Raw genomic sequence first — 12,334 nt, 5'->3', positions numbered from 1 at the left:
CAGTCAGGCTACCTCTGGCGAGCACATGGAGGGCTGTGCGGCCCCCCAAAGAAATGCCACCCCACACCATGACTGACCTACTGCCAAACCGGTCATGCTGGAGGATGTTGCAGGCAGCAGAACGTTCTCCACGGCGTCTCCAGACTGTCACGTCTGTCACATATGCTCAGTGTGAACCTGCTTTCATCTGTGAAGAGCACAGGATGCCAGTGGCAAATTTGCCAATCTTGGTGTTCTCTGGAAAATGAAAAACGTCCTGCACGTTGTTGGGCTGTAAGCACAACCCCCACCTGTGGACATTGGACCCTCATGGAGTCTATTTCTGACCGTTTGAGCAGACACATGCACATTTGTGGCCTGCTGGAGGTCATTTTGCAGGGCTCTGGCAGTGCTCCTCCTTGCACAAAGGCGGAGGTAGTGGTCCTGCTGCTGGGTTGTTGCCCTCCTACGGCCTCCTCCACGTCTCCTGATTTACTGGCCTGTCTCCTGGTAGTGCCTCCATGATCTGGACACTATGCTGACAGACACAGCAAACCTTCTTGCCACAGCTCGCATTGATGTGCCATCCTGGATGAGCTGCACTACCTGAGCCACTTGTGTGGGTTGTAGACTCCGTCTCATGCTACCACTAGAGTGAAAGCACCGCCAGCATTCAAAAGTGACCAAAACATCAGCTAGGAAGCTTAGGAACTGTGAAGTGGTCTGTGGTTATCACCTGCAGAACCACTCCTTTATTGGGGGTGTCTTGCTAATTGCCTATAATTTCCACCTGTTGTCTATTCCATTTGCACAACAGCATGTGAAATGTATTGTCAATCAGTGTTGCTTCCTAAGTGGACAGTTTGATTTCACAGAAGTGTGATTGACTTGGAGTTACATTGTGTTGTTTAAGTGTTCCCTTTATTTGTTTGAGCAATATATATAATATAGTGTGTCTATGTGGAGTCAATATAAAATATAGTGTGTGTGTCAGTGAAGCATGTGTGAGTCAGAGTGTGTATATGTGTGCATTTACAGTGGAACCTTTAAATACCATCACTTTAGAGGCACTGAAGTACACTACATGCCCAAAAGTATGTGGGCATTGTCATGCTGAAACAGGAAAGGGCCTTCCACAAACTGTTGCCACAAAGTTGGAAGCACAGAATCATCTAGAATGTCATTTTATGGTGTAGTGTTAACATTTCCCGTCACTGGAAATAAGGGGCCTAGCCGGAACCATGAAAAACAGCCCCAAACCATTATTTCTCATCCACCAAACTTTACAATGTTACTATGCAGTCGGGCAGGTAGCTTTCTCCTGGCATCTGCCAAACTCAGATTCATCCATCAGACTGCCAGATGGTGAAGCGTGATTCATCACTCCAGAGACCACGTTTCCACTGCTCCAGAGTCCAATGGTGGCGAGCTTCACATCACTCCAGCCGACACTTAGCATTGCACATGGTGATCTTAGGCTTGTATGGAGCTGCTTGGCCTTGGAAATTAATTTCATGAAGCTCCCAACGAACAGTTATTGTGCTGACGTTGCTTCCAGAGGTAGTTTGGAAATCGGTAGTGAGTGTTGCAACAAAGGACATTATTTTTACGCTGTACACACTTCAGCACTCGGCGGTCCAGTTCTGTGAGCTTGTGTGGCCTACCACTTGGTGTCTGAGCCATTGTTGATCCTAGGCATTTCCACTTCACAATACCAGAACTTACAGTTGACCGGGGCAGCTCTAGCAGGGCAGAAATTTGACAAACCGACCATGACGGTGCCACATTGAATCTTACTGAGCTCTTCGGTAAGGTCATTCTACTGCTAATGTTCGTCTATGGAGATTGCATGGCTGTGTGCTTGATTTTACACGCGTGTCAGCAACAGGCGTTGCTGGAATAGCCAAATCCACTCATTTGAAGGGGTGTCCAAATACTTTTATATATATATATACTCTATTTTGGTCCACTGGCAACGAGACGTGCATCGTAAACTCGCCACAGTTACTAGGGCTGGGAATTACCAGGGACCTCACGATACCTTATCACGATACTTGTGCATTGCGATTCTATATATGTATTACGATTTGATACTGTAATTCAATGTTCCAAACATATTGCTCCCCATAAGCTGAAAACAAAATTGCTTCATTTAAGAAGATGACAACAACCTATGAACGAAAAATCCTGGAGATTTGGTGCCGGTACAGCTAACTAGCTAAAAGTTACCAAAAGGATGGTAACGTGGAAACTCCACCCCCCACCAGTCCTACCTGTGTATCCATGTCTCAGGGCTCTTGGGGAACTTGGTGAGGGCCAGTTTTCCCAGGTACAGGTCTCTCTCTGGACTCAGGGCTCCACATTGTAGCAGTTCCTTCCTGTCAGAGCAGACAGAGGAACTATTAATGACATTACATCTAAATGCTCCTGATGTGAATCTTATGTTACTGCACTGTAGTTGTGTGTGCTATTTGCGTATTTCTGTTTGTTTTAAGAAACATCAATAAAATAAATTCCCAAAAGAATAGATCAATCATCTCAATCATCTCACACGCCCCCCAAAGATGGTTAGGAGGTCGATAACAGAAAAATTGTCTCGTAATTTTTTTATGAATACATAGACCATGGCAGGGCTGCTGACTGTGGTTATATTCTCTGGACAAGATCTTGGTTTAATCAAATACAACAGGCACAGATTAGGTTGTGACCTTGACAGTTGCATATGGCATTTGGTATGACAGAATGATTTGACCCGGGCGTTGTCTTTGAAGGGAGGACCTGTGTCTTAACGGTGTTGGTTCACTCTGCACTCAGGGGAACACGTAGCTGAGCTGACTGGTGTTAAGACATAGGGCAGTGGAGAGTGTTGGGAGTCATGTGTTAAAGGAAATGTTATCAACAGAACAACAGGTTAGGAGACACAGATTAAACCTAGTCCTGGTCAGTTGATAATCTCCTTTGAGCCTATTCCAGGACTAAACTTAATCTGTGTCTGAGAAACCGGTCCACAGAGTCACACATCCTTAAAATACCTCCCTGGAATGGTCTTCAACCCTAGTATTACAACCCAACACTAAATCACCTTGGTGACTAGTGATTAGCTGAATTAGGTGTGTTAGTGCCGAGTTTTAACAAAACTCTGCAGCTCTCCAGGAAGAGGATTGAATAACACTGCCGTTATGTTGAGCCACAAACCACTGCATGTGGTTAAAATATGATATTTAGCTCCATCTCCTGGCCAAAACTGGAAGCACAAGTTGCAGGTATCAGGTGTAATTTCAGTGTGCAAACAGCTGGATTTTAAAACAGCTGCTTCACGTCTTGCATCCCCTTGATATAAAATCAACTGCATTTATGAACTTAAGTACTAAGCTTATAACGACAACTGCCTGAAACAAGAATCAACTACCAAGTCAAACATTGAGGCCAGGCTAGTCTAGTTAAAGAAAGTCTACTGTGACAAAATATACGAATCAAATCAAAGTTTATTTGTCACGTGCGCCGAATACAACAGGGCCTTACAGTGAAATGCCGAATACAACAGGGCCTTACAGTGAAATGCCGAATACAACAGGGCCTTACAGTGAAATGCCGAATACAACAGGGCCTTACAGTGAAATGCCGAATACATCAGGGCCTTACAGTGAAATGAATACAACAGGGCCTTACAGTGAAATGCCGAATACAACAGGGCCTTACAGTGAAATGCCGAATACAACAGGGCCTTACAGTGAAATGCCGAATACAACAGGGCCTTACAGTGAAATGCCGAATACAACAGGGCCTTACAGTGAAATGCCGAATACAACATACAGTGAAATGCCGAATACAACAGGGCCTTACAGTGAAAAATACAACAGGGCCTTACAGTGAAATGGAATACAACAGGGCCTTACAGTGAAATGCTTACTTACAGGCTCTAACCATTGATGCGGGGGAAAAAAGAAAAGAAAAAGGTAATATATATATATATATATATATATATATATATATGTATGTATGTGTGTGTGTAAGTAAAGACATAAAACAACAGTAAAAAGATATTTGAAAAAAGAGTAGCAAGGCTGTATACAGACACCTGTTAGTCAGGCTTATTGAGGTAGTATGTACATGTAGGTATCGTTAAAGTGACTATGCATATATGATGAACAGAGTAGCAGTAGCGTAAAAGAGGGGTTGGCGGGTGGCGGGACACAATACAGATAGCCCGGTTAGCCAATGTGCGGGAGTACTGGTTGGTCGGGCCAATTGAGGTAGTATGTAGATGAATGTATAGTTAAAGTGACTATTGATATAAGATAAACAGAGAGTAGCAGCAGTGTAAAAGAGGGGTTGGGGACACACACAATGCAAATAGTCCGGGTAACCATTTGGTTACCTGTTCAAGGAGTCTTATGGTTTGGGGGTAAAAACTGTTGAGAAGTCTTTTTGTCCTAGACTTGGCACTCCGGTAGCGCTTGCCATGCGGTAGTAGAGAGACCAGTCTATGACTGGGGTGGCTGGGGTCTTTGACATTTTTTAGGGCCTTCCTCTGACACCGCCTGGTGTAGAGGTCCTGGATGGCAGGCAGCTTTGCCCCAGTGATGTACTGGGCCGTACGCACTACCCTCTGAAGTGCCTTGCTGTCGGAGGCCGAGCAATTGCCGTACCAGGCAGTGATGCAACTGGTCAGGATGCTCTCGATGTTGCCAAATATTTTTAGCTTCCTGAGGGGGAATAGGCTTTGTCGTGCCCTCTTCACGACTGTCTTGGTGTGTTTGGACCAATCTAGTTTGTTGTTGATGTGGACACCAAGGAATTTGAAGCTCTCAAACTGCTCCACTACAGCCCCATCGATGAGAATGGGGACGTGCTCGGTGCTCCTTTTCCACAATCATCTCCTTAGTCTTGGTTACTTTGAGGGATATGTTGTTATTCTGTCACCACCCGGCCAGGTCTCGGAGCAGCGAGCAAGAGTATAGGCAACCAGAGACCTACAGCAGGGAAGAGAGAGGCCCGACTAGACTCTGAAGATGGGCCATATCGGGGAGGCAGGTAGCTTAGTGGTTAGAGCGTTGGGCAGGCAACCGAAAGGTTGCTAGATCGAATCCCCGAGCTGACAAAGTAAAAATCTGTCGTTCTGCCCCTGAACAAGGCAGTTAACTAGGACGTCATTGAAAATAAGTATTTGTTCTTAACTGACTTGCCTGGTTAAATAAATAAAAAAAATTGGGTCAATACCATGCACTGCCTTGTTAGTTTCTCTGATCCACCTCTACGCAGACGACACCACCACCCCTCTTCTCTGTGTTAACAAACCTCCAGATGAGTTTCAATTCAACTTTGGACGGTTCTGTGGACAACTACAAATACATGTTTGGTTAGATGTGTGTTAGAGGTGTTTGGTTAGACTGTAAACTCTCCTTCCAGACTCACATTAATCATCTCCAATCCAAAATTAATTATAGAATTGGCTTCCAATTTCACAACAACTCATGCTGCCAAAAATACCCTCGTAAAACTGACTAGCCTACCGATCCTTCATTTCGGCAATGTAATTGACAAAATAGCCTCCAACACTCTACTCAGCAAATTGGATGTAATCTATCACAGTGCCATCCGTTTTGTCACCAAAGCCCCATATACTACCCACCACTGCGACCTATATGCTCTTGTTGGCTGGCCCTCGCTTCATATTCGTCACCAAACCCACTGGCTCCTGGTCATCTATAAGTCTTTGCTAGGTAAAGCCCTGCCTTATCTCAACTTACTGGTCACCATAGCAGCACCCACCCATAGCACGCGATCCAGCAGGTATATTTCACCGGCCAAAGCCAATTCCTCCTTTGGACGCCTTTCCTTCCAGTTCCTCTGCTGCCAATGACTGGAACTAATTACAAAAACCACTGAAGCTGGAGACTCATATCTCCCTCTCTAACATTAAGCATCAGCTGTCAGAGGAGCTCACAGATCACTGCACCTGTACATAGCCCATCTGTAAATAGACCATCCAACTAACTCATCCCCATAATGTTAAACATGTTTTTTGCTCCTTTTCCCCCCAGTATCTCTACTTGCACATTCATCTTCTATCACCACATCTATCACTCCAGTGTTTAATTGCTAAATTACAATTATTTCGCCACTATGGCCTATTTATTGCCTCACCTCCCTTATCTTACCTCATTTGCACACACTGTAAATATACTTTCTATTGTATTATTGACTGCATGTTTGTTTATTCCATGTGTAACTCAGTGTTGTTGTTTGGGTCGCACTGCTTTGCATTTATCTTGGCCAGGTCGTAGTTGTAAATGAGAAATTGTTGTCAACTACCCTACCTGGTTAAATAAAGAAGTTGGTTAAATAAAAAAGTTCCTGACTGTACACACAATGGACAGTAGTAAGACTTTAGAAAGGTAAATGATTTACATGATATTCTGAGTTGAGTAGATTTAAGCAAAACTCAGAGTTGCGGGCCTCCCGGGTGGCGCAGTGCTAGCTGTGCCACCCGGGCAGTGCTAGCTATGCCACCAGAGACTCTGGGTTCGAGCCCAGGCTCTGTCGCAGCCGGCCGTGACCGGGAGGTCCATGGGGCGACGCACAATTGGCCTAGTATCGTCTGGGTTAGGGAGGGTTTGGCCGGTAGGGATATCCTTGTCTCATCACGCACTAGCGACTCCTGTGGCGGGCCGCTAACCAAGGTTGCCAGGTGCACGCTGTTTCCTCCAACACATTGGTGCGGCTGGCTTCCGGGTTGGATGGCGCTGTGTTAAGAAGCAGTGCGGCTTGATTGGGTTGTGTTTCAGAGGACGCATGGTTCTCGACCTTCGTCTCTCCCGAGCCCGTACGGGAGTTGTAGCGATGAGACAAGACTGTAACTAGTAACAATCGGATACCATGAAATTGGTGAGAAAAAGGGGGTAAAAAGTAAAAAAATTTAACTCAGAGTTACACACATTTATCTTAACTCTGAATCAGGCCCGAACTAACAGACTATAGCTCCAGCATTTATGATGGTAGCTCCAGCATTGATGATGGTTGCCCCAGCATTGATGATGGTAGCCCCAGCATTGATGATGGTTGCCCCAGCATTGATGATGGTTGCCCCAGCATTGATGATGGTTGCCCCAGCATTGATGATGGTTGCCCCAGCATTGATGATGGTTGCCCCAGCATTGATGATGGTTGCCCCAGCATTGATGATGGTTGCCCCAGCATTGATGATGGTTGCCCCAGCATTGATGATGGTTGCCCCAGCATTGATGATGGTTGCCCCAGCATTGATGATGGTTGCCCCAGCATTGATGATGGTAGCTCCAGCATTGATGATGGTAGCTCCAGCATTGATGATGGTAGCTCCAGCATTTATGATGGTAGCTCCAGCATTTATGATGGTAGCTCCAGCATTTATGATGGTAGCTCCAGCATTTATGATGGTAGCTCCAGCATTTATGATGGTAGCGCCAGCATTTAAGATGGTAGCTCCAACAATTATGATGGTAGCTCCAGCATTTATGATGGTAGCTCCAGCATTTAAAGGCTTGTGTGGGGTATGAGAACACTGTGAAATAAGACAATTCCTTAGAGGATAATCAAATATATAATTTACATGGAGTAACTCAGAGTTCTGTCCAGATACAAGTTACCACAGAGATCATGCATCCATATAGACAGCATCAGAGTTATCCTCAGAGGACAAGTTTCAGACACGGATACTATAGTATTATTCTGTCACAATAGTCGTCTGGATTAGAGGTCAACCGACTGATTTTTCAACGCCGATCCTGATTATTGTAGGACCAAAAAAAGCAGATACCGATTAATCGGCCGATTATTTATTTTTATTTGTAATAATGACAATTACAACAATACTGAATGAACACTTATTTTAACTTAATATTATACATCAATAAAATCAATTTAGCCTCAAATAAATAATGAAACATGTTCAATTTGGTTTAAATAATGCAAAAACAAAGTGTTGGAGAAGAAAGTAAAAGTGCAATATGTGCCATGTAAGAAAGCTAATGTTTAAGTTCCTTGCTCAGAACATGAGAACATATGAAAGCTGGTGGTTCCTTTTAACAGGAGTCTTCAATATTCCCAGGTAAGAAGTTTTAGGTTGTAGTTATTATAGGAATTATAGGACAATTTCTCTCTATATGATTTGTATTTCATATACCTTTGACTATTGGATGTTCTTATAGGGACTTTAGTATTGCCAGTGTAACAGTATAGCTTCCGTCCCTCTCCTCGCCCCTACCTGGGCTCGAACCAGGAACACATCGACAACAGCCACCCTCGAACCAGCGTCAGCAAAATGTACAGGTTTAAAAATATATACTTCTGTGTATTGATTTGAAGAAAGGCATTGATGTTTATGGTTAGGTACAGCCGTGCAACGATTGTGCTTTTTTCGCAAATGCGCATTTGTTAATAAATCATCCCTCGTTTGGCGAAGTTGGCTGTCTTTGTTAGGAAGAAATAGTCTTCACAGAGTTCGCAATGAGCCAGGTTAGCAGGCAATATTAACTAAATATGCAGGTTTAAAAATATACACTTGTATTGATTTTAAGAAAGGCATTGATATTTATGGTTAGGTACACATTGGAGCAAGACAGTCCCTTTTCGCGAATACGCACCGCATCGATTATATGCAACGCAGGACACGCTAGATAAACTAGTAATATCATCAACCACGTGTAGTTAACTAGTGATTATGATTGATTGATTGTTTTTTATAAGATAAGTTTAATGCTAGCTAGAAATTTACCTTGGCTTCCTACTGCATTCGCGTAACAGGCAGTCTCCTCGTGGAATGCAATGTAATCAGGTGGTTAGAGCGTTGGACTAGTTAACTGTAAGGTTGCAAGATTGAATCCCCGAGCTGACAAGGTAAAAATATGTCATTCTGCCCATGAACAAGGCAGTTAACCCACTGTTCCTAGGCCGTCATTGGAAATAAGAATGTGTTAACTGACTTGCCTAGTTAAATAAAGGATGAATAAAGGTGTAAAAAAAATAAAAATAATTTTTTTTTTTTAATTGTCCAATTCGGTGTCCAAAAATACCGATTTACGATTGTTATGAAAACTTTCCATTCCGATGAACCGGTCGACCTCTAGTCTGGATACTGTAACATAGAGAGACATTTTGTCCCCTCAGAGGGGGAAAGGCGTACTGTCCCTAAGGCATCGTCTTGGCAGTTACTTCAAAACGTATAGGTTCATTATAATTTTGACATACTTACTATCTACTTTTACATGTTGAAGAGTGGCCTGGAGTGTTTTTTAGCCCCAAATAATAATCACCCCCACAAAAAAAAAATATCAAACCTCCCGCGGGCTATATGTTGCCCACCCCTGGCCAATGGGGAGTGAGGATGGAGTGGGGTCTATTTAGAGGGCTTATTATTGTGTCTTCAATGTGGCCACAAAGTATACAGATCAGAATGGTGTGAGCCGAAGTTCTTACCTGACATTCCAAGCAGTGGTGAAGTCTGGGTTGAGCAGCAGCAGGGTGCAGGTGATGTCTACCAGAGCTTGAAAAGGGAGAGACAGAGCAGTATATCAACGGATTCTTTTCAGTAAAAGTAAAGTCATTTATAATGCCCATTTTGTTAGGTACAATAAATTCTGTCTGTACAAAATGGTAACAAAAAGATTTCGCCACATCCCCAAAAAGCTCAATTATACGAAGTAGACTGAGTTCATCCTTCCTCTAGAAACCAACATGTTTTAGGTATAGGCCAGAGCTGTGTTCAAATACTCATGCTAACCGTACTATTTGTGGGGTAAATTGAGTATATAGTATTGCTTATTGGTCATAGTGTTGGTAGGCAAAAAGTTCCCGAATGTCGTACTACATTCGCCAAAATATGAAGAAAACAAGCAGCGGACACTATTTTCGTGCTTTTAGGACCCACAATGCAATTCTTCGGAAAATGGGCGTGGCTTCAGATTTGAAGAAAATTGTGTTAAATATGCAGCCGAAGTCCGATGAGAGCCCCTACAAATTCATTGCTTTAACTAATTATGACAAATGTTAAGAAAACGTTTAAGGTAAAATGGTCAGAGTGGGGTGTTCTCTCATTTGTCTGGAAGTAGCTAGTAAGTTAGCTTGGGTGCCGTTGTGAGGTCAAAACTTTGGAATCAACCCTACTCCTCGGCTAGAGCATCCAATTTGCACCCTGGACGCTCCCAAAGCGAAACACTATGAATTTACAAATGGACAATCTGACAACACTCTGAATTGACGAAAGCCCAGAGTGCACTCTGGCACTCCAGATTGAATTTAAGAACACACCCGAAGTCGTAAAATGTCTAGCTAGTAAATTGTTATGCTAAGCTAGCAAGAGGTTGCATAGCAACAGCATCAACTTCCGGTAGACCGGCAAAGCGCTAGTACTCTCAACTGAAAGGATACCGTTTGTTTACAGTATACTAAAATGAACTAATAGTATGTAGTTTATATTCATTAAGTATGTGGTATACAGTATGTTAGTATGGGTATTCAAACACAGCTCTGGACTTCAGAGTACAGTAAGCCTTGCAATCTACAGTGAGGAGTCTCCAAGCCAGCAGCTGTACAAAAGGTTACTTCCGCTGTCCTAAAAGCAGCAGCTATGAAAACGTGTTGATGCCATCACCAACCGTTGAGCCCTTGAGCAAGGAACTTAACCTCAAACTTTTCCAGAGGGCCTCCCGAGAGGTGCAGTGGTCTAAAGCACTGCATCGTAGTGCTAGCTGTGCCACTAGAGATCCTGGTTCGAGTCACAGCCGGCCGCGACCGGGAGAACCATGGGGCAGCGCACAATTGGCCCAGCGTCGTCCGGGTGAGGGTTTGTCCGGCCGGGATGTCCTTGTCCCATCACGCTCTAGTGACTCCTGTGGCAAGCCGGGTGCATACACGCTTGACACGGTCACCAGGTGTACGGTGTTTCCACCGACACATTGGTGCTGCTGGCTTCCGGGTTAAGCAGGCATTGTGTCAAGAAGAAGCAGGGTCGTATTTCGGAGGACGCACGGCTCTCGACCTTCGCCTCTCCCGAGTCCGTACGGGTGTTGCAGCGATGAGACAAGACTGTAACTACCAATTAGATACTACAAAATTGGGGAGAAAAAGTGGAAAAAATAATCACTGAAAAACTGTCCCAGAGGGTAGAGCTGCACCATGCCTGACCTGTGCATCCAAACCCCGGGGGAAATGTGTGTGTATCTTGGGGTGTTGGACTAAAATAAAATAAGACATTTCTGAGGGCAGTAAGGAAACTGGACAATAAAGTTCTTACCTTCCCTGTCCAGCCACTGTTTGCGTTGCCTGTAGAGCAGCAGCTTGTTGTGGACGTAGGGTAGCAGGTATTTGACACACCAGCTCTCCACCCCCAGCTTGTTCTCTACCAGCACGATGGGGCTGCGGTTATACCTGACCTCTGGACACGGGATCAGACCTATCTCATCACTGAGGGAGGGAGGGAGAAAGGTGAGTGAAAACCTGCATGCTATTTGCTCTAACACTACAAGGGCACAACACTCCACTCTCGTTGGGATAGGCAGAAAACAAATATTTTCAGGGATACAGTATTTCAACGTAACTTCCGTTTCCCCTGAAAAACTGGATGTGGGTGGACTCTGCTCAGGCGTCGTTTTACGGCTGCAACGTTAAGTTAGACAGACGCACAGTAACAACAACGCACACTAATGAGGGCTTTATTGACTGTCTGGTGTAGGGTTGTATTTAGCCCAAATGGGTCTCTAGTTGAAAGAGCTTTTATATGCACAACTAACACTGGTCTGGACGGGAGACAAGCCTTGTAGAGAGCAACCTAGTTCGCACACATGCATCTCCAGAGAGTCTACGCCGTGAGCACACAGCAAAACTGCAGCATGCACACACAGAGTCCCTTTTGCATTAGGGTCATGTATACTAGGAGGTCGACCGATTAATCGGAATGGCCGATCAATTAGGGCCGAGTTCAAGTTTTCATAACAATCGGAAATCGGTCATTTTGGACGCCGATTCTGCCGATTTTTCTTTACACCTTCATTTAACCTTTATTTAACTAGGCAAGTCAGTTAACTTCTTGGATATAGGGGGCGCTCTTTTAATTTATGGATAGAAAAACGTGCCCGTTTTAAGCGCAATATTTTGTCACGAAAAGATGCTCGACTATGCATATAATTGGCAGCTTTGGAAAGAAAACACTAATGTTTCCAAAACTACAAAGATATTATCTGTGAGTGCCACAGAACTCATGCTACAGGTGAAACCAAGATGAAACTTCAACCAGGAAATGGGCAGAATTTTTGAGGCTCTGTTTTCCATTGTCTCCTTATATGGCTGTGAATGCGCCGGGAATGAGCCTGCCCTTTCT

General features: G+C 44.2%; 1 protein-coding gene across 2 annotated transcripts in view; it reads right to left on the bottom strand.

Moving 5' to 3' along the window:
• The window catches only part of LOC112238389 (protein prenyltransferase alpha subunit repeat-containing protein 1), a 34,441-nt gene that overhangs the window by 17,416 nt on the left and 4,691 nt on the right, over positions 1-12,334 (bottom strand). The window contains exons 2-4 of one of the 2 annotated variants that reach the window (XM_024406970.2): positions 11,252-11,421; positions 9,436-9,502; positions 2,253-2,357 (exon numbers count right to left, since the gene is read on the bottom strand). In XM_024406970.2, the coding sequence (XP_024262738.1) occupies positions 2,253-2,357; positions 9,436-9,502; positions 11,252-11,421 (342 nt within the window). Of the gene's footprint in view, positions 1-2,252; positions 2,358-9,435; positions 9,503-10,613; positions 10,742-11,251; positions 11,422-12,334 lie in introns of those variants that run through there. The other variant, XM_024406971.2, reaches the window with a different exon arrangement.

This window comes from Oncorhynchus tshawytscha, linkage group LG12 (assembly GCF_018296145.1).
Source record: "Oncorhynchus tshawytscha isolate Ot180627B linkage group LG12, Otsh_v2.0, whole genome shotgun sequence".
Classification (NCBI taxonomy): Eukaryota; Metazoa; Chordata; class Actinopteri; order Salmoniformes; family Salmonidae; genus Oncorhynchus; species Oncorhynchus tshawytscha.
Note: the sequence above shows the minus strand (reverse complement) of the source record. Positions and strands in the feature narration are given on the sequence as shown.